Source organism: Macrobrachium rosenbergii, chromosome 1 (genome assembly GCF_040412425.1).
Source record: "Macrobrachium rosenbergii isolate ZJJX-2024 chromosome 1, ASM4041242v1, whole genome shotgun sequence".
In the NCBI taxonomy this organism is placed as follows: Eukaryota; Metazoa; Arthropoda; class Malacostraca; order Decapoda; family Palaemonidae; genus Macrobrachium; species Macrobrachium rosenbergii.
The window spans coordinates 55,420,814-55,444,529 of NC_089741.1; the positions used below are offsets into that span (position 1 = coordinate 55,420,814).

Genomic DNA, 23,716 nt, shown 5'->3' on the forward strand with positions numbered 1-23,716 from the left:
TTTTTTTTTTTTTAAGGTGGCACACAAGTAGAAACGTCTTCCTTTTAGCATTTTACAGTGTGTGCGTTGTGGCATGGGCACGTTGCTTCAATTTTACGCCTCGTAAAGATTTATTGGGCTTGAAAGTTTTTCATCTCTTTTGTTCGTTCATTTATATTTATTAGGGTTTCATTTTGTGTGACATTTCCACGAGATTTTTAGCACAACAAATGGGTCTTTGTAACCGTGGGTGTGTGAGTCTTGGTTTACTCAAAAATGTACTGATCACAAAATGTTCTGTACACGAGCGGAAGTCACTCCATATTTTCAGTTCAGACGCCTATGGGACTGGCAGTGTAATGCCCTTTTCTAATTCAGGACCGAGAAAAAGGAGAAAAGCAAGGGACAAGGCAGGGCTTCTCTGTGAAGGATGTAATAGGCGACCTCTAAAGGGAAAATATAAGTCTCAGGAATAACAGTAACTGGAATAGAAATCGAAAGTTTGTCAGGAGAGTTAAAGAAACAGCATCTAAACTGCGCAATCCGAAGATTACCGATTTTCGCGCTGTGTTTATGAAAATGATATAATAGCCCTAGTCTTATGACTGCAGTAGAGTAGATTTTGAACCGACTGAAGGTGAACGTTCCATGTGCAAAGGCGGTGGCAGGGAAGCGTATCGAATTGTAGATTTCGAAGGACTTGTCTTTTAATGTTTTTTGAAAATTTTTGAGAGATGATTCATAGAAACTTGTATTTATAGTGTTCCTCAAAAGAAAACTATTGAAATAGCTTTTTGTATTTTTCTGTCCGCCCCCAGATCTTAAAAACCACTGAGGCCAGAGGGCTGCAAATTGGTATGCTGATCATCCACCCTCCAATCATCAATCGTACCAAATTGCAGCCTTCTAGACTCAGTAGTTTTTATTTTATTTAAGGTAAAGTTAGTCATGATCGTACGTATGGTACCGCTATAGGTACAGCAACACAGGCCACCACCAGGCCGTGGCTAAGAGTTTCATACAGCATTATATGCTGTACAGAAAACTCGATTGCGCCGAAGAAACTTCGGCGCATTTTTTACTTGTTATTTTTGGTCTACACATTTTTAGAGCTGTTTTATCAACCTCTCATATTCTGAGGAATTATTTCTATCAACTTTAGATATTCTGAGAGATGGTTATCTAAGAAATAACTGTAATCAACGGATAGGTTTGTTGAAAGCAAATGGGTGTTACAGACTAATACACACACAAACATTCCACTCCAACATCTTAAAAAAAAAAAAAACACACACACACACACACACACACACACACACACACACACACACACACACACACACACACACACACACAACATAACATAACATAACAGACGCCTAACACGTCTCGAACTGTCGGCCTAAACCGCTCTCGTCCCTGCGCTGCTAGGGGAAAGGAGCTGGGGATTTAGCACGATACATATACACATGTGCTACCGGGGTCTAAGTGATGTCAGGCAGGGCAGCCGATCGAGGCTACGGCCTACCCCAACGCCAAATCAAAGTCCTTCAATAGAAGGCATCGTGCTTACCCTATATGAAAAATGGGAAAAGCACGTTAAACGAAGAAGAAGAAGATTATCTAAGAAATGACCTTGTCAATCTTGAGCATTGGAAGTACTTCATCAAACACAAATGCAGTTGACGGTTGTGGTTAAGTAACCCAAGAAAGTATAACTAACATTCCGTTTAAATGACCAGAAGTATTGAATGTTTTAACATTATTTTCCTTTGTCATTGAACCTGGAAGACAGATTTGGTGACACAGTACAGCACATTTCAATGGGATTTGCTCGGATTTTTCAAGATATAAACATCCTTATTCTATTTTTGTGAATCTTCTGTTAGAAAGGTTATCGTTTACATGTCTTTATGAAGTTGAGTGGGATTGGCTGAAACTTGTGTCATTCGATCTGTTCACCAGGGATACAGTGTATTTTGAGAGGCCTACTAGACTGTTTAATCTTATATATTTCGAGATGGTATGTTTGAATTTAAACATTCATAAAATTGATAAGCTTTCCCTTCAGTTATTGTTTCATCGCCTTTATCCCACAGTGTATTCTTAGGATCGTCTTCGGAATTTTTATTTATTTATTTTTTTTTTTACTCTGCCTGTTGTGCTTTGGTACTTGCATGCCATTTTGAAATTGCTTTTTCTGTCTGCATTGTGCTGATAATATAAGAAGAATCGACGGCGAATGAAGTTTTTTTTATCATAAGTTGACAAGTTAGACAGGCTCACATCTGTAATGGGAAACTTTTGATACTTTGCTGTTTTGTCACCCAATTATATCATGATTGAATTACCAATAGTTTGATTGACATCAGCAAAGATGCTCTGCTCGAATTATCGAGTATCTCGTCAGAATTGGAAACGAAACTGGGAACTGATATCTCGCGGTTTTTGGTACCATAATCAAACCCGCTTTTCTTTTTCATTAAGCATCGTTTTCATTATCCTTCTAGCGTTTTATGGTGCAAGAGTTAGCTAGAAATATGTTGTGATTATGCCCCCGTGGGGCATGGCTGCTGTAGCAGAATTGGCAAAATAAGCCGCTTGAATTTTCTATAAACGTGTTCAAAAATATAAAAACCCTTGTAGATAAAATTGCCCGGAGGATTGACATAACCCCTGAGGTAGAGTGCTCTCTCCTTTTATTACGAAAGTGAATTTCAGCAATATGGTTATTAAAGCAAAACTTTTAAGAAATTACATGACATGCATTCTTAATATATTTTTTATATATTGGTTTGGTGCCCACTGTTATTTAATCATTTTTTATTTTTAGGAAAGCAGGCTAGATTATATATATCTATTTTCAAACCAGTGAAAGCTTCCTATCTCAATCTCGTTTTTATTTTCTTTTACCTATGTATCAGGAAATGGTTCGAAACGTAACACATATTTTTTTGTGCGTTTTCAGGGTGCCAGCGGCGGCAGTTACGTAGGCGCTGGGGCCGTTGGGGGTGTGGGAGGTGGCGGCGGTGGTGGAGGGGGCCCGGACGGTGGAGCCTTCGCGCCAGACTCCCCGTATTTCCCCTTCACAAGCCCCCCTCGACGGCCCCTTCCACACACTACTACAGGTAAGTTATCAGGAGATCTATTAGTAGGAGTGTCAATTATTGTCAATGGTTACTTTTGGGCATCGTCGACCCTTGTCTTTGTAACACCAGTTTAATCACCTTGTCATTGGCTCACAGACGGGGCTCGAACATATAGCTATGGGATTTATTAGGTTTCACATTGAGGAGTTCTAGTTATGAAGAGCTGTTTAGTTTCAGATAAGGGAAAAAGCAATTCTTTATTGTTGAAACAGTTTTGCGTTGAGTGAAGTGAGAGAATCTGGATTTCATAGTACCAGATAAGTCACTATTGTCCTGACACGATAAATTCATCGACCTGTCTAGAGTTTATGAACCGGAGAACCACGACATGACTTGCATAGAAATCACTAATAATGGTGTACCAGATTATTTGATGATTAATAATATTGAAAGAGTGCATTGATGATGATGATGATGATGATGATAATTGTCATGGATCTTCACAAACAGGGTGAACATCATTCTTTTGAAAACAGTCTCTCGATTTCATTCCTTTGGTTTATTACAGTGGATATGTTTTATAAAAGTGACTGGCATCAGTTTACTGTTGAAATCAACCAGTCGCACGTAGGCCCCGCCTAGCTAACAGTTGGTTTTAAAACTAGTTATTTTGGGTTTTGGTTAGCATTTTTGTCTTATGGTTATTAGCTGCACATCTTCCTGTTATAACTCTTACTCAAATTATGTTAATTTTCGTGATTTTGAATCATGGTATAATCTTTAGGGATGGTCCTTATTTTCATTCGTGGTGCTTGGCATGAGGGGACTGTGAAACTTTTGAATTTTTGGCTGCCTTGTCTTTTGATTACTGAATAAGACACATACACTTCTTCACGCTGAAATGTTGCTTTTCTCGGTGTGTGTGTGTGTGTGTGTGTATGTGTGTGTTTTCAAGTGGCGACAACATCGGAAATATGACTTTTTTATATAAATCATAGTGTATCATTTGTTTCTTGAACACTTAGATAAAAGCAATGCTTCGGAAAAGAACACAAACATCGCTACTAGTGTCTTACATACAGCAGCGTACCGAGTTGAGTACATACAGACCTCTCCAACCATACCCCCGAAAAAAAAAATTGTTTTTAACGTGATACATAGTAAGATTATAAAAACTAAAGCAAGCGCTCACACACACATAAATACATTTATATATATGTGTGTGTGTGTGTGTGTGTGTGTGTGTGTGTGTGTGTGTGAGTGTTTGCTTTAGTTTTTATAATCTTATTATGTAACGTTAAAATTTTTTTTTTTTTGGGATGCTTGGAGAAGTCGGTATGTACTCAGCTCGGTACGCTATTGTATGTAAAAGACACAAGTAGCGATGTTTGTGTTCTTCTTTTCCGAAGCATTGTTTTTATCTTAAGTGTTAAATAAACAAATGATACACTATGATTTATATAAAAAAAGTCATATTTCCGATGTTGTCGCCACTTGAAAATACCAAACGCAAACATGGCAGCGAAGATTATTGCTAGCTGAGGAGATTTCGGGCTAAAGGTTCAATGAAGAAGTAAACTTGTCTTTTAGGTGTTCACCTTTGTGACTTCAGATCCTTTCTTCTTCGATTTGCAGTTGGTGCAAGTTGTATGCGTAAAAGACTGATTGTCGTACATTGCGTTAATTAGAAAGAGATATGTTCAGGACAGACACACGGAATTAAAACAGTTTTTGCTATATAGTGTGCCTAGTTGTTTAATTGCATTGATTTCATATATATATATATATATATATATATATATATATATATATAATATATATATATATATATATATATATATATATATATATATATATACATACATACATACATACATATATATATACTAGCTGCCAACCCAGCGCTGCCGGAAAACAATGACAACCGATAAAGCTCTCTCTCTCTCTCTCTCTCTCTCTCTCTCTCTCTCTCTCTCTCTCTCTCTCTCTCTCTCTCTCCTGTTAAGATAGTTACTTCAATTACATTGCCCAGCAGTTTTAATATTTTATATTTCACCCCTTCTCACTCCCCATTCCTATTGGGGCTGACCTTGTACTTAAAGAGCATCGGGAGTGTCACTATTCATCTCAGTGACCTCGAAACCTATGGATTAGACACTAATATCTGTCGTTTTCGGTTATTTTTACATGTCACCCCTCCCCTCCCCCACTCCCAACCCCTTTGGTGCCCTTTAGTGTTAGTGATGTCTTACCCCCACAGTATTCTTTTCCACATAGTAAGTCATATGTATACCAAGTTTGGCTGAAATTGCTCAGTGCGTTTCAGTTATGCTGGAACATACACACACACACACACATCCATATATATATATATATATTAGAGAGAGAGAGATTTATGGGGTGTATATTTTTCACTTTCATCTTTAAAAAAGCAAATTCCTTATTAAACTCTTAGATAAAAAGAGGACTGGGATTCTAAGACTGTAGTTATGGTACCCTTAGGTGTACTCAGTAGGAGGGGAGTTACATTCAAATGTAACTTATTAGAACTTAATACAAAATGTTCAAGTATGTTCATCGGAGAGAGAGAGAGAGAGAGAGAGAGAGAGAGAGAGGTAATTGTAGAATATTTGATTTGCATTTGCGTGTATTCCATATAGTTGTAAAATATCAGTTCGAATATAGTCCAATATTTGTGATATTTTAGTCAAGTTCATTGCAGTTGGAGAGAGAGAGAGATGGTGTGAACTTCTAAGATAATAATTACATATATCCATATATTTCTAGATCTGTGCTCCATTCTTGAGAGAGAGAGAGAGAGAGAATTTCACAGCATTTTTGTCTTCATTCAAATACTGTAGATTCTTGACATGGAGGGAGAGAAAGAAAGAGGTCCTGTGTTAATTCATCACATTATCACCTTCGCTGAGGCAATTTCCTATAATTGCACCAATAATGAGGGAAAAAATTAATTTAATTTTCCCTTCGTAAAGCTGCATTAGTTTGCTTATGTTATTCACATTTCAGTACATTTTTGTCTGAACTAATTTAAATACTCTAGATTCTTGACATGGAGGAAGAAAAAAAAAGTTGATTTCATTTTCTTGTCCTAAAGGTACACGAGTTTCCCTAAATTATTCACATTTGGAGAGAGAGAGAGAGAGAAAGAGAGAGAGAGAGAGAGAGGGGGAGGAGGTGGGGTGGGTACTTTATTGCATTTTTGTCTTAACTAATTCAAATACTCTAAATTCTTGACACGGAAGGGAATAAAAAAATTATTTAATTTTCCATTTGTAAAGATGCACTAGTTTCCTTTAATTATTTGAATTTTGGGAAGAGAGAGAGAGAGTACTTCGTTATATTTTTGTCTTAACTCACTCAAATACCAGATTCTTGACATGGAGGGAGATAAAAAAATAATTTGATTTTCCATTTGTAAAGATGCACTAGTTTCCTTTAATTATTTGAATTTTGGGAAGAGAGAGAGAGAGTACTTCATTATATTTTTGTCTTAACTCACTCAAATACCAGATTCTTGACATGGAGGGAGATTAGAAATTAATTTAATTTTCCATTTGTAAAGATGCACTAGTTTCCTTTAATTATTTGGATTTTGGGGAGAGAGAGAGATTACTTCATTACATTTTTGTCCTAACTCATTCAGACACTAGATTTTTGACATGGAAGGAGATAAAAAAATAATTTAATTTTCCCTTCTTAAAGGTTCATTTTAGTTTGCTTAAATTATTCACATTTGGAGAGAGAGAGAGAGAGAGAGAGAGAGAGAGAGAGAGAGAGAGAGAGAGAGAGAGGTACTTCATTACATTTTTGTCCTAACTCATTCAAATACTCTAGATTTTTGACATGGCGGGGGATACAAAATTAATTTTATTTTCCCTTCTTAAAGTTACATTAGTTTCCTTAAATTATTCACATTTGGAGAGAGAGAGAGAGAGTACTTCATTACATTTTTGTCCTAACTCATTCAAATACTCTAGATTTTTGACATGGAGGGCGATAAAAAATGAATTTAATTTTCCCTTCTTAAAGTTACATTAGTTTCCTGAAATTATCCACATTTTAGTTTCCTTAAGTTATTCACATTTGAGAGAGAAGTACTTCATTACGTTTTTGTCCCAACTCATTCAAGTACTGTAGATTTTTGACATGGAGGGATAAAATTAATTTAATTTTCCCTTCTTAAAGTTACATTAGTTTCCTTAAATTATTCACATTTTAGTTTGTAAATTATTCATTTGGAGGAGAGAGAGAGAGAGAGAGAGAGAGAGAGAGAGAGAGAGAGAGAGAGAGACTGTTCTGTTTTGGGGAATGTTGAAGGGTTACGACTTCTCGGTCGATGGGACAGGGTGGGTGGTGTGTGCGCGTGTGTGTTTGTGTGTTGAGGGAATCCGAGTTGGATGTTGATTGTGTCAACAGATTGAACGGCTTGAGGGAGGCTTCTCAATAGGGACTACCACAGATTAGTTGGTAAGCGTATGGAAATGGGACTTCATAGAGCGCCGGCTCCTCCTAACGTTTATATATGTTACGGTAATTATCTCGTGTGACCCTGACGTCCCGGGTTATTGTCTGGATTCTTTATGATTAGTGGGATGTGCTGGAATGTTTTTCTTCAGTTTATATTGTTGATATGTTTCTTTTCATTTTTGTATTTATAGTTATTGGGTTAGCTAGTATTTTAGGGACGAATTGCCGGAATATTTGATCATGTAGTTACTGGGTTAGATTTTCATGGATGCGTTGCTTTAATATTCGTATTTGGTTGGTCTTATTTTTGTTTAAATAATGCTTAAAGTTTTGTCTTTATAATTGATGGGACTTAAAGATATTAATATTTTATTGATATGTTAATATAATTTTTGTATCAGTGGTTGATTTAAAAAAAAATGCAGCCCCAAGGAAAGCTAACCCACTTCAGACTTTTGTAGTGCATTGTAGCGAAATTGTTGAATATTGGCTGGTGCGTTTGTTTTTGTACTGCACATAATCAGAAGGACAGAAATAACATGAATCTACAGTTTACCGTTCAACAAGCAGTTTTATGCTGTATTGGTTTTCTCAGTTTATTTATTTATTTATTTATTTCTTTATTTTTTACCATTAGGGCCTGTGTAGTTCCTCATTCCTCATTCCATCGACTGATTTGGCACTAGGAGTTATGAAACAAAAATAGTGGCGTTAACTCCAAAATTTATATAATTGATAATTGCCAGAAGTATTTTATATCAATTATTTATCGTCTTCAGATGTAATATTTATACTTGAAAGTGTACTTTAAGGTATATATCTATCCCAAAGTCTATAGAACAGTCCAGGTTCATTGATAGACAGGAATCTCTTTGAAACCGGAACCGGATGGCGAGAATGTTGATTGAGTGATTATGGCTGCTAAAGCTGGAGTCACAACAGAGAAAAATAAAGTTTAATAAACCACTGTGTTGGGTACACTTGCGTTGAGGAAATGTTTGGAGAAAACTTTACTCGATTTATATTTAAAAAAAAAAGTTTACTCTTTTTAGCGGAAGGTTAGACATTAAATGAATGACTGAATGATTGATGTAGGCATAGGTGTAGAAGTAGGGTTATGGATAGAAATTGAGGTCATTGGCAATGTTAGGTCTTGCTGAATAATGTTCGGTGTGTTGGAGTTGTAAGACCTTTTGCTATGTAAAAGTGACTTGTGAAGGCAGTGTAAGTTACAGTGTGCCAAGATAATTGGTAATACTGCTGAAGGACTAGACTTTGGATTTCACTGAAATCATAATTCTTGCATCGGACTGCTTAGCATTAGGTAAGTTGCAAATTACATTAATGCTTGGGCATTTGCGAGACAGGGACGTTCTCTCTAAAATTGATAATAACTTATTGAGAAAATTTAGTTTGATGAAAGTAGAGCATACCCAAAAATTATTCTCCACAGAGACGTTCTTATTAACTGATTTTTACCTGCTCAGTGTTATTTAATGTTTAAACTTGATAATTAATAAATTCATAGTAAATATTAGGGAAAGAGTGAGAGGTGAGATTTCATAATTTGGGCAACGCTGATGGATATGGAAAGATGAGTTTCTTATTGACTTTTAGGGAAGTCAGATGTGTGCCAGGGGAAATGTAGAGGATGAATGCAGCCCATTTATATATAAAAAAAAAAAGCGGGGGTTAAGGCGTGACACACTTACAGGTATAAATCTAATATCTGAAGAATTACAACTGTTTGCTGGAAGAGGTAGGTTAGAGAATTACTTTTTGATAAACTTGTAAATTTATTGTTTGTAAATCGAATGTCAGGTAAAGAATAATGGAAAGTGAGTGTAAATTTAACGAATTAGTCGTGGTTGTGTAAGTACTACTCTAGCTTAAGAAAGTTAACTAGTTGCTGAGGTAAATGATAATGTGAATTGAATATGCCTAGAGGAAAGGTTTTATATAACGTTTTTTGAGACCGAACGCCGGAATGACAGTAAAACTGTTGGTTGGTAAAAGCATCATAAATAAAAGCACTTAACCAATACACGCATGAGTGTGTGTGCAGCTTAGTGGTGACACAGCATTAGTAGCAGGGGCCTGATGGGTAGTCCACGAGACGTTTGTGTGTGTGTGTGTGTGTCTATGTCTGTGTTTGTTTGTTTGTTGTAATTGCTAATAGTTGTTGAGATATGTTCTGTCTGTTACTGGAGCCACCTTTGTTAGTGGAAAAAAAATTATATGTATATATATATATATATATATATATATATATATATACTCTCTATATATATATATATATAACCTAAATATATAGTATATTATATATACGTGTGTTGAGAGAGAGAGAGAGAGAGAGAGAGAGAGAGAGAGAGAGAGAGAGAGAGAGAGAGACAGTGTGTCTGTGTGTGTGTTTGTACATGAATAAAACAGTTTTCCTGTACATTTTTGTATGCTTGGGGTATATTTCAATTTTTAAAAATTATTAATTACAATACTTGCGTTAAGTTACTATTTTTTTTTAATTTTACATAGTAAAATAGTAAAGATGTAATATAGTGCCATATTTTAGATCCGTTCAGATGCTGAATTACAAGTGCTTATATCGTGTGTTTCATGCTACATGATTTCTTGCATTGTAAAGGTCAAGTGATTTGTTTCCTCTTATTTTTACCTACACTGGATGCTAATGGAGTGGTATTTTGCCCTTTGACCCCCGAGGAATGCTCCTCAGGCTGGTCGGCGCCGGCGATCCGGCCTTGAACTAAGGGAAAGGGGGAGGGATTGGGGTGAGGGTGTATTAATGCTTCATTCCCCCTTGGGGTGGATGTATGCCGGGAAGGAAGGGCGTAGGATTACATCGTGGATTTTAAGTTTGAGATCGTTTCGATTAGGTCAGAGGGTGCAACAATAATAATCCTATGATGTTCACCTAAGGAAAATGCAAAAAGAAAAAGATCAAATGTACTTCCTATTCTGACTCCTTTGGCGTTTGAGTCTTTTTGTGACCCGTTGCTGCTTCCGCCAGGTCGTTAGGGTTACTAGGTTCATTAGCGTTTGCTCTCTCTCTCTCTCTCTCTCTCTCTCTCTCTCTCTCTCTCTCTCTCTCTCTCTCTAAGGGAGAGTCCCTTTAACCCTCCTCTTTTATCCGGCTTATGACCAAACTAGTTTATATATAGAATCATGTAAGAGTTAATCGATGTAAGGTCAGTTGGATTATTTTACTTTATATAGGATTTGAGGTACGTGTAAGTTGACTTTATTGGTGTACCGCTTGTCTTCCGGTTAGTAGGATAAGTAGCGCTTAGTGACGATACTTAGACGGTTTACCGTTTACACAGAAACCTTTCGAGGGAGTACGGGCTTGAGCTAACACCCTTACCCCCTTAAATCGATGATTTGAAACCATTTTTGTATAGGGAACAATTGAGGGTACGTAAAAAATAAGCTATAATCAAGTGTTCATTGAAGGTTAATCCGCGTGAGACGTTTTTGATTTCAACTTCAGCGGAACTGTTTTGCTTTTTAGAAACGAAAGCAAACATAGAGGCATCGGCCCATCTGTTTTGCTTATGATAATGTTGTTTCCTGTTAAGTCGGGAAAAGAAGCTCCCAGCTTTTTAAAAGTTCAGTTATTGGTAGTGGTCGTATGTGTGCGAGGAACGCGATAATATTTTGTTAAGCGATAGGGATTAAGAGAGAACACTTAAAAAAATGAAGTGCTCTGTGTAGGAGTTATCCTAACATTAATATCCCTTTGCACTCACGTCGGAAAGCCGATATTGAAGTGTTCTCCCCCGCTCGAGTGATTTTGTATCTTCAGAGCTTCGAGGGGCATGCTGACTGATGTGCATCAATTTTTATGAGATCTGTAGCACTTATTACTTAGTATGTTTGTTTTGTTTTGTTTTCTTAGCAGTAAAATGACGGTGTTGATTTTGGTGAGGTCAGCGTAAGGAGGGTCAGAGGTGAATTTTGTTTAGTTGGTACCAATCGCAAGGTCGCTGACCTTTGTTTCTTTAATAAATATCGCTTTGAACATTGCTCTCGACCATGGTAATTGTATTGCTAGATTGCTTAAGGCAGTCATCGTTCACACTAGAGAACATCTTCATTGTATGTCGCACACGTAAGTTTACAATCTTTCAGGTACTTTGGGAAAGGGGATATTCAAGGGTCCTCTCTTGGTCAGTCCCTCTAGATGGGGAATTTAGTCTTCAGCTGGTTTTTTGAAGTATTTAATCTTTCTTGCTTGCATTTTCTCCAGTATCTTTGTTGTCTTTATTTGTTGACAGGCGCCGTGAATGCTTTGGGAAGTGTCATGGATAATTAAATTTAACTTTCAAAACGTAATCTCAGCTGCTCCGTATAAAAGGGGCTGGCGGTGTTGCTACATTCTGAGTATGGTTTCACATTTTGTGTTTTGATTCTGGGAGATTTCCTCGAAGCTTTGTACAGTAGGTTTGGGGTTCATTTTGAGGCTTGTGGGGTTATACTGTGTATCCAGACTGACTTTGAAATGAGATCATATTGATAAACATAAATTTGAAATGAGCTCTCATTGTTATTCGCATAAACCTGAAATTAGATCATATTTATAAACACCTAAACTTGAAATTAGATCATATTGTATAACAAACTTGAAATTACATCGCATTGTTAAACTTATAAACCTAACATTAGATCGTATTGTTAAACACGTAACTTGAAATTAGGTCACATTGTTAAACGTAAACTTGAAATTAGATCACATTTTTATACACATAAACCTGAAATGAGATCATATTAGTAAGCACGTAAACTCGAAATTAGATCTCATTGTTAAATTAAACTTAAAATTATATCATAATGTTAAACACATAAACCTGAAATTTGATCATATTGTTAAACATAACTTGACATTGGATCGCATTGTTAAACGTAAACGTGAAATATAGATCGTACTGTAAAACGTAAACTTGAAATTGGTTCACATCGGTAAACGTATACTTGAAATTAGATCATTTTGTTAAGAGTAAGCTTGAAATTAGATTGCATTGCTAAACACGTAGACTTGAAATTAGATCATGTTGTTAAAACTAAGCTTGAAATTAGATTGCATTGTTAGATACGTAAACTTGAAATTAGATTGCAATGCTAGATACGTAAACTTGAAATTAGATATGGTTTTAAAAGTAACCTTGAAATTAGATTGCTTTGTTAGATAAGTAAACTTGAAATTAGATCATGTTGTTAAACACGTAAACTTGAAATTAGTTCACATCATTAAACTTATAAATTAAATTAGATCGTATTATTGAACGTAAGCTTGAAATTAGATTGCATAGGTAAACGTATACTTGGAATTAGATCGTATTATTATTATTATTATTATTATTATTATTATTATTATTATTATTAACTTGAAATTGGGTCATATTGTTCAGCGTATGAATTTGAAATAGATCATATTGTTAAACACGTTAACTATGGCATTCATGAGCCAGAAAAAGGCCATTGACTTACTTAGTAAGTTGCTGACATTTTGGCTTTGCATATAAGGTTATGAGCGTATCATGAAAAATAATGATAATAAAGGGTGCGATGATAATTTATTCCTTGGAAATAACAGTCTTTTCATTACTGACTTTCTCCACCGTAGAGTACTAATAATTTGCATCGGTTTTAACGATACGCTGATTTTTCTATTTTTCTCATTTTTGTTTATTTCTGAATTTTCGAACACGCGCCAGACTGGAAGGCAGATTTAAATTGAATTTTGATGCAGTCTGTTCGTGACAAAAGTCCTCTTTTAAAGAAATATCAAATGTCGTTCAGTTCAGCCAGTCATTGCGGTTTCGTTCACTCGCAGAGTCATATCACCCATAACTGTTATTGTTGTCGTTCATCAAAAGTAGGAAAATCTTGGAGGAAGAATTCTCAGTTGATAATCAGCCGTCGAGCAGTTTTCTGTCTGTTTCTGCGAATGACACCGCACGCATTGCATGCAACGCGGTCCTCGCCGAAAGTGGTAATGGGTCTTGATTGGTTGTAAATATACTCTGGCGTCACGGGAACAGCGACAGTTGCTGCTGGCGCCACAGTTTTGTCTTCATGTTTCTATCTCATGAATAGAAGAAGACACGAAGATTTATGTATAATTTTGAAGAAGTAAAAAAATATATACATTATACTTTTCTGATGTAATGCCTTCAGTGTTCTCATTAAAATAGGGAAGAACGTTTATCACTCTCATTAAAAGTCGTAGATGGATAAAGTTATTTTGAACATTCGGGAATGGACACAGGTTTATAAATTTTTTTTTTTTTTTTTTTTTTTAGGAAAGCAAATTTTACTGAGGCATGTTGGTTGTGGTTCTTTTCTGTTGAAGTCGGAAACAGTTGAACTTAATGATTAAAAAGAAAAAAGAATCGGGTTCAACATTTGTCTTCCGTGGTTAAATATTCGTTCGAAATTTCTCTCTCTCTTTATTGTACATTGATAAATGGATAATTTTTATGGAACTTAATATCCTAACGTTGAGTGGACGCGTGCCCTTTTTTTTTTCCAGTTCAACCCATTTGAACTTAAGATTGTGTTTATTTTTACTTGGGTGGTTGAAAATGTTTAGCTGTAATATATCTTGTCATCTTTGGGTAAATATTCTCTTCTCTCTCTCTCTCTCTCTCTCTCTCTCTCCTCTCTCTCTCTCTCTCTCTCTCTCTCTCTCTCTCTCTCTCTCTCGTATTTTGAAATATACACAATACCTCATTATCATTACAATGATAAATGGATAGTTTTTATGGAACTTAATAGCCTAGGGTTGAGTGGACAATGCACTTTATTTTATTTTATATTTTTTTTTTAATTCAGCCCATTTGAACTTAAGATTGTGTTTGTTTTTACTTTGGGTGGTTGAAGTTTTGGCAGTAACATATCTTACGTGTCTATGGAATTAATTTTTTTTGGACTATTTTTTTGTAGGATTTCTTCTTAATTTTTCTTGACAAATGTTTATTTTATATACAGCACAAAACGACGTTCACTGTGACATTAATGATGACTGGTGATTGATTTTTCCCCACAGAACATTTCAGTAAATGCTTTGTTTTGCATTTAACTATTGTCCAATTCTTAAAAATCGTTTATGGTCACTGTAGTAAGTTAAATGTAGCTGTAGCGGTTTGCCATTCAAGTATTCTTCTTACTTTTCCGTGGCAAATCTTTTCTGTCGAATTGGCCCGCAGAAAACTCTTAATCGAGATTTAACCTTATACATGCCCCTGTATGACTGGTTATTTAGTCGCAGCCGGAAGTGTTGTCTTTTTAGTTTTCTGTAAAAGAAAACAATTGTGCCGGCTTTTTCTGTCCGTCCGCACTTTATTCTGTCCGCACTTTTTTCTTTCCTACCGCAGATCTTAAAAACTACTGAGGCTAGACGGCTGCAAATCGGTATGTTGATCAGCCATCCTTCAATCATCATACATACCAAATTGCAGCCCACAGCCCTCAGTAGTTCCTTTATTACTTAAAAGGTAGCTATAATCGTGCTTCTGGCAACGATATAGGATAGGCCATCACCGGGCAGTAGTTAAAGTTTCATGGGCCGCGGCTCATACAGCTTTATGCCGAGACCACCGAAAGATAGATCGATTTTCGGCGGCCTTTATTATACGCTATAGCGGCTGTACAGAAATCTCGATCGCGCCGAAAAAACTGCGACACATTTTGCCAGTTTACAATGGCCGTTACTCCCCATCAGTTCTCTTCTTTTATGTTTCGGATTACAGAATGTCTGTTTTAATAAATCTTTGTTTTACATCCCATTTATGACTTACAATCTTTAATTAACATTAACCTAGCGTTGAGTGGACGAGTGAACGTTATTTTTTTTTTTTTTTACCTATGTGAACATAAGATTCTGTTTGCTTTTGCGTTAGGTGGTTTAAATGTTTAGTTCTAATAGAGTTTAAATATCATAGGAATTCTTTCAGTTTGGCTTAATCTTTGTATGATTTTTTCTTAGTTTTTCTTGAATTTGATTTTTTACAGCATAAACGTTGTTCATTTTGACATTAATGACGACGTGTGGATGATTTTTCCCTTGCAGCACATTTCAGTAAATGCTCACTTTTTGCATTTAGCAATTGAAGAATTCTTAAACATGGTTGGTGGTCTCTGTGGTAAGTTAAATGTAGGTGTAGCGATTTCCCATTTTAAGTTTCCCTCGTTCTTCCTTGGATCCAGGTTTCCCCTCTTACTCTTGCGTGGCAAATCTTTTCTGCCGAATTAGCCCGCAGAAAATCCGTAATCTAGATTTAACCGTATACGACGTACTCTTGCATTTCTTATGATTGGATCGCAGCCTTAGGTGTTCCCTTTTTTGATGATGGCTAGCGTTTAAGTTGCTAATCTTTTGTTCCTTTTAGTTATATCCTAACATAAATTCCTTTTTGCCCCGACATCAGATTCCTTTTCTCTACATGTTTCATATTACAGAATGTGTATTTCAATAATAAATCTGCTTTTCTAAGTCCCTTCTATGTCTTTTAAGCCTTTGTGGATATTTTTTATTGTCGTTATTTCCTGTGTACTTCAACAAAACAAGCATTCAGTAAACATATTTAAATTTCCGTTATTATTATTGTCCGTGGATTTTCAGAAAACGTTGTTTAAAGTTGTTTTCCTGTCATTGGGGATGCTTTTGATATTTTGCCTTTGATTCCAGGATTATTATAGTTAGCTTCTTCAGCTTTTACACTTATTTATTTTTCATAGTTTACTGTATTTTTTGTAATAGGAAAGATTCTTGAATTCAGTCAGTTTAGGTTTTCCCCTGATGCTTATCATGCGTGTTGATGATTAACATTATATGCGATGTAATGCTTATATTCTGGGAGTAGATACCGTGGTTTATAAGTCGTATGTCTTTTTACTGTGCCTTGAAATACTCGTCGCCTTTTGTTCACGTTTTGGCTGTTTTTGAATTTCTTACTGATTTTCATCAGATATGTTAGTAGTAAGTGAAAAGTTGCTGTAACATTTAAACCCTTCAGTTTATGTAAGTTGGTCTATCTTAGTAGTAAGTGGAAAGTTGCTGTAACATTTAAACACTTCAGTTTATGTAAATTGGTCTCTTCATATTTTTAAAGGCAGGAAACACCGGCCGTGCCTCTTGATAATTAATGAATTAACATAACTGCACTAAAGATCGATGACAACGCATGACATCGAGATTTAGGGTCACTAATAACAGCACTTGCGGTTTTGACGAAATTATCTACGGTCATTAGGAACAGTCTTAAGACTGGCAGTGGCGGCGCCAGTAACAGCGGCGCCGCGGCCGTTATTTGACACTCGGCGACTGAGGCAGCAAAGAACCACCAGCAGCAGCAGCAGCAGCAGCAGTAGTAGTAGTAGTAGTAGTAGTAGTAGTAGTAGATTTTGGGGGGAAAGGGTGACACGGCAAAATGACAGATAGAGGTACTGACAGACGCGCAAGAAACACCTCGCTCTTTTTCGTAGGGAATCGTGTCGCGCTGACGTTTCTTTGGGATTGTCCCCCTTACCCTTAGCTGCTCGTGTTGAGGTTTTCCTCGTCTCAGTTCTGATTCTTTCTTTCATACCCTTGTTTGCCCTTTTTTTTTTTTTTTTTTTAGGAATCGCCTCATCGCAGCTTAGCTGAGGTATTCACTTTTATGATCCTTAGTCTGGGTTCCTGATCTTTGATTTTCTTCATACAGTCATTTCTTGTTTTTCTGTATGCCGGTGGAAAGTTCTTATACCTTGTTATTTTGTTTTTTGCTTTCTTGAATCGAGCGATTTTAAAGGAGAAAACGGAGTAAGATCTGAGTTGAGAGGGAAAAAACCTCGATTGTGGGTGGAAAGGAAGGGAGGGAGGAAGAGTAGTAGGAGCAGGAAAAGGACGATGTCGGGGGTTGGGCACGAAAAAGGGTGTTGTACAGTTGGGAAGGGGGTCGGGGTGCCCTGGGTGTCCTGGGGACGCCGCATGTTAGGGGCAGGGCCGTTCTAAGGGAGTGTAGCAGTGGCTGGGGAGATTTATGGCTAAGGTCTTTTTAAGGTCCATATCACACGCAGGCAGTTATCATGATGAATGGCAGCGGGTATCCGGGTCTTGGTATCAGCTTTATCACTTGGTATTTTTTCCCCCCTTAAGGCATAAGCTTATAGTTTCCTGAGATGGTATCGGTAACCTTTTCTGTTGCGAAGTTCGCGTTTGATGTGGAAATGGGTGATACATGATCTTCCATTAAGCGCAAGATCTGCCATTTTTTTTTTTATGTAGTGGTGGCTACAAGATACCACTTTCTTGAAAAAAATGGTTTGTAATATGTAACACATTATATAAATGTTCAGTAGAAAGTTTTACCAGTTTTTACAATTATTTAATGCAGGACCTACAGCTTTTTATGATAAAAAGCGCTAGCTGGAATATCTACCACTTTCTCTTATAATAAATGTCAGACACAAGTTTCTGTACATCGTAGAAACGCTAGATACTATATCTACATCTTTGCTCTGTAGAAACTTTTAACATAAGATGCGCTGCTTTTTAGAAAATTTAAAGATGAACTCAGAAATTTTTAACAGTTTAGAATTCGAATAGTGTGACCTTTTTTTATAAACTTTCGCTGGCGGCGTCTAGCCAAGCATTTATCATTTATCATCATCCCCCAGATTTTTTTTTTTTTGCAATTCGAGTCAGGGCCTTCAGTAAGGATAACTGAGCTGATCAATTTATTGGGTCATTTATAAAGTTCCTATCCCCTTTCGTCATCGTTGTACTAACCTACTGTGTTCTGGCAGCCACTTTTATATGCTGCCATTGGTTGTGGTTGTTGTTGTTATATTAAGGCTTTCAATGAAAAATAATTATTTTGAATATTTCCTTATTGAATGATGTTAATAATATCATAAGCATTGAAATTGAGTAGATTCTGCCGAAATTTTTCCTTGCCTGTCTTTTAGCATTCGGACGACGAACGCTTTGGATACTATTATACAGTAATAATAATGATAATGAGAAGTCATAAATATGATAACGATGACGAAGAAGGAGAATAATGTTAAGAATAATGTATATCTCCATTTATGTTTTTGTGGGCGTAAGTAAGTCTTGAAGATGACTCATGGCTTTTTTTTCCTTCTCAGTAAGCCTTCGCCTGACCCTCTCCTCCCCTCCCCTCCCCTCCCTCACACCCCTCCTCTTCCCCTCTTCCTCCCCTCTCCCCTCTCCTCTCCCCTCCCGTCCTCAGATCCTGTCAATACCATCCTTCCATTGGCACGACTGCATGTCGGGGGATTCCTGCCCGTCGCTCCCGATATTTGGCTTCTAAACAATAACTCCCACACGCTATCCTCGACTTCATTCATCAGATTCATCAAGACATTCATCAAATTCATCAGCAACATTCCCCGTCCCTACTCTTAACATGATCCTACCCTCTTCCTTTCTGTCTCTCTGTCTCTCCCTTCCTCCCTCCCCGAGGATTACTTAGGAGATGGCTGGGGACTTCGCAGTGTCACTTTAGATTAGGCTTTACTTAATTCTCTCTCTCTCTCTCTCTCTCTCTCTCTCTCTCTCTCTCTCTCTCTCTCTCTCTCTCGTTTTTTCTTATTTACTTCATCGTGCGTCGTTTATTCATACCTTTGTTTTTGTAATTTCTCTGATTCTGCAACATTCTCTCTCTCTCTCTCTCTTTTCTTATTTCATCGTTCCTTGTTTATTCATAGCTTTGTTCATATAATTTCTCTGATTCTGTAACATTCTCTCTCTCTCTCTCTCGCTCTCTCTCTCTCTCTCTCTCTCTCTCTCTCTCTCTCTCTCTCTCTCTCTCTCTCTCTCTCTTTTCTTATTTCATCGTTCCTTGTTTATTCATACCTTTGTTCATATAATTTCTCTCTCTCTCTCTCTCTCTCTCTCTCTCTCTCTCTCTCTCTCTCTCTCTCTCTCATTTTTTTATTTCCTTCATCGTTCCTCGTTTATTTCTTGCCCTTGTTCTTAAAATCTCTCTATTCTGCAACACTCTCTCTCTCTCTCTCTCTCTCTCTCTCTCTCTCTCTCTCTCTCTCTCTCTCTCTCTCTCTTTTCTTATTTACTTCATCGTTAATCATTTCTCTCCCTAATTACTTCATTGTTCCTCATTTGTTCATACCCTTGTTCATAAAATCTCTCTCTCTCTCTCTCTCTCTCTCTCTCTCTCTCTCTCTCTCTCTCTCTCTCTCTCTCTCTCTCTCTCTCTCTCTCTCTCTCATCGTTCCTCATATATTCATACCCTTGTTCTTAAAATTTCTCTTGTTCTACAACATTCTCTCTCTCTCTCTCTCTCTCTCTCTCTCTCTCTCTCTCTCTCTCTCTCTCTCTCTCTCTCTCTCTCTCCATCTTTGTCTCACTCTGTCTTCCTGTTCTCTCATTTGTTTGATTGCTAGTATGTAATGAGAAACCCTTTGTCCCTTAATTAAGGAGTAATTCCCTTTACAAAGATGACTAGTTGATGTTATCAGGAAGTTTTGAATTGATTAATCTTTTTGCACAGACGACACTTTTCCTCTCTCCTTTTATTCTTACTCTTATTATTATATTTTGTTTCGTGTTACGTTTTTGTTCCTCCGAAGACAAAGACTACCACCAAGTTGGGAAGCGGTGGCGATTTTAAGCAATTAGATCCTTCGATGCAGCTATAGATACGTTTAATTTCGTGTTTTCTTTATATGCAGTATTATATAATATATATATATACACATATATATATACATATATATATATATATATATATATATATATATATGTAACCTGCTATATACATATATATGTATATATACATATATATACAGATATATATGTATATATACATATATATACAGATATATATATACATATATATATTTATATATACAGATATATATATACATATATATGTATATATATACTGTAATATATATATATATATATATATATATATATATATATATATAGAAGAGAGAAGAGAGAGAGAGAGAGAGAAGAAGAGAAAAGAAGAAAAAGAAGAAAGAAGAGAGAGAGAGAGAGAGAGAGAAGAGCTATAGTGTTTAATTTCATATATATATATATATATATATATATATATATATATATATATATATATATATATATATATACACACACACAATAATCCTAATTTCATAATGCCACTTGTGTTTATTTGCAGTACTGAGATTAGTATATTCACTACCATATACTGTATGTCTGAATTCTTTAATGTCTTATCTAAACCTGTAGAGTTTATGTAGTTGTTGTACTCTCTTGCTTACTTTGGTACTTTTGTTTTTTTTTTTTTTCTGTCAAGTATTTAGACTTAGCCTTCGGACTTTAATAGCCGAGCTATTTTCAGAAGCTTGTACCCCGTGTGTCGTTTCCTGTTTCATCCGCCAATGTGTTGACAGGAGCATTGAGAGGGAATTCATGCGGATTTCACTTAAATGCCATATTGACGCAGAGAATTCCGACTTAAACATCTTCATCATAGTCATATTATTATTATTGTTATTATTATTGTTACTGAAGTGTTGGTTGTGGATTTCTTAATGTTGTTTTCGTTGTTTACAACTTTCGAAACTACAAATGCTCTGGTGTTTTCGATTAAGTGTACCTTAATAAATATTTGTGCGAATTTTGTATTTGTTTTCTCCGGAGGTACTAGAAGAAGTTTTAACATGTTTATATTTGATTAGAACAGTGTTTGATATCCATTTATTATTGTTGAAGGGGCCATTCATATGTAATTGTTAGATAGGCAGAAATTCAACCACCTGTAGAGGCTTGTTTCACATCTGTGAAGTCGTGCTGCATTTGTAAACGGAACGAGATATCACAATGACATTCTTTTGTCTGCTTCCCTTTTAAATTTGGTAATCCTGTTTGAACCTTCGTGATCTCAGGAATCTGTTGTTCGTAAGGTAAGGTCCACTATTGTTTGATCATTTGTCTAGAGCTGTACGAAATTACTGAAGGAGTTTTCTTGACTGCATAATCTTTTATTGTACAGTATATTCACAAAGTGCAATTTGCGTCTTACTGAGTAGTCTAAACTTTGCTTGTTTATGCCCTTTACTTTGAATTTCTTTCGTAAGTAATTTTTGTACGGTAAGATTTGACCCTTTGCTTTATATTTATTTATTTATTTTTATATATTTTTTGGCCTTATATTTTTGTCTGATGGCTGACTTGTCCCTGCTTCCTTTTTTGGAAGATGATATGACATCCGTGTTGTTTCTCAATACTTCATCTCGATAAATTTAGGAATATATATGGTATTTGGTTTTATCCCCCTCCAGTTTTTTAACTGGGTATATGAAGATTTTTCTAAGCATAACAGGTCAGTCCATTACAAAAACGCACGTTTTTTGAGTTTCTGATGTGGATTGGTGTAAGTTTAAGATTATTTGCTTCGAACTTGGGAGCCAAGAGCAACCGAAATGTGGTTAAAATGCTGTAATTAAACCTTATCGTAGCGTAATATGAGAAGGCTGCAATACTTGCGGGAGTTGCCAAGAGTCTTCGACTATGAAGCTGGTGTGGGTATATATTTGGTCATTAGTTTATTATGCTGGACCGCTGAGAATCTAATAATGCGTATAATATACATGTATAATATATATATATATATATATATATATATATATATATATATATATATATATATATATATATATATATATATATATATATAAATACACACACACGTAATTTATACAATCACATATATTTATATCTGGCTTTTGCTCTCTTGACTTTCGGACGTCATTTAAAACACTGCTGCATGCAAGTGAGTCCTATAATTTGTTGCGAGTTTCATTGCAGCGTATTTTTCTGCACAAAGCAGTGGCATCAGCGGCACGCCCAACACTCCTCTTTTATCCTGGCTTGATATTGCAATGAGTGTAGAAACTCTTATGGTTACGTTTTATATTTTGCTATAGATAGCTGTAAATATGATGGTACTCGTCATTAATTGCGCTAAATATTTATATCGTATGTTGGCATTTTTCTCGAATATTGATTAACGGTACATTCGAATCTCGTGGCTTCTTTTTTTTTTCTCTCTCTCTCTCTCGGGGAAAATTGCTACTTTTTAAGTAAAGCTCAGATCTTCTTCAAACATTAGGTGTGAAGAAAAGAACAAATAGCTTCTATATTTTAAAGTGGTAATTTGGAATGAAAACGATTGCAGTTATCCATGTATAGTTTGTAGCTGTTTGAATGGTCGCCTTGATTATATATATATATATATATATATATATATATATATATATATATATATATATATATATATATATATATATATATATATATATATATATATATTTTAATTTCAGGAAGATGAATTTAGTCACTTTTATTTTGTTTTTATTTTGGCGCCAAGGCAAACCAGTTTCCTGTTCTGCAGCGTGTTGAAGAAGGCAAGCCGTGTGCTAGGCGTGTGTGTTTGTGTGTGAATTATAGTCGTTGCCTGAAGCCAGGGAGTGCCCAAGTTCACCATCATGAATCTTTTAAGGAATTCCCAACAGCCATGTATTGATAAGCGTGGGAATGTAGCTTTTATAATGATTATCAGTATGACTCTGTGTGACGTTAAGCAGTTCATGATTGCTTATTGTAAATACCATCATTATAATCTGTATTTGCTTTTGATCACTATTCATATATTCATAAGCTTGAAAGTATAGATTCTTGGTAACTAGCAGTCTGTCATCAAATTGCGTCAGTCACCTCTTACATGCATTATTGTGTGTGTGTGTGTGTGTGTGTATTATTATTATTATTATTATTATTGTGTATTAAGAGAAACAATTCTGATTATTTATGGTACAGACTGAAAAGGAATCGGACAGATTCTGGCGCTCTCTGTATAAAGATTTAATTGTAAATATATACGTACCATAAATAACAAGTAGTTTTTCTCCATTTCCAAGACTCATGCTTCTATTAGTAATTTTAATTGTGTGTATTATTATTATTATTATTATTATTATTTTTATTATTATTAATATTATTATTATTATTATTATCATGACATATGATTCTGTTCAGACCGGGTACAAGCCATAAAAAAAAAAACTCAAAGACGCACTCCGACTTCTTTGTGGCGTTGCTTCTCTCGTCTAATGACAGGAGCAAAAAAAAA

The 23,716-nt window shown here is 35.8% G+C and overlaps 1 protein-coding gene across 18 annotated transcripts in view; it reads left to right on the forward strand.

Moving 5' to 3' along the window:
- Positions 1-23,716, forward strand: part of da (daughterless) — a 624,884-nt gene that overhangs the window by 40,184 nt on the left and 560,984 nt on the right. For all 18 annotated transcript variants that reach the window (XM_067103717.1, XM_067103756.1, XM_067103616.1 and 15 more), the window contains exon 3: positions 2,948-3,107. In XM_067103717.1, the coding sequence (XP_066959818.1) occupies positions 2,948-3,107 (160 nt within the window). The remainder of the gene's footprint in view (positions 1-2,947; positions 3,108-23,716) is intronic.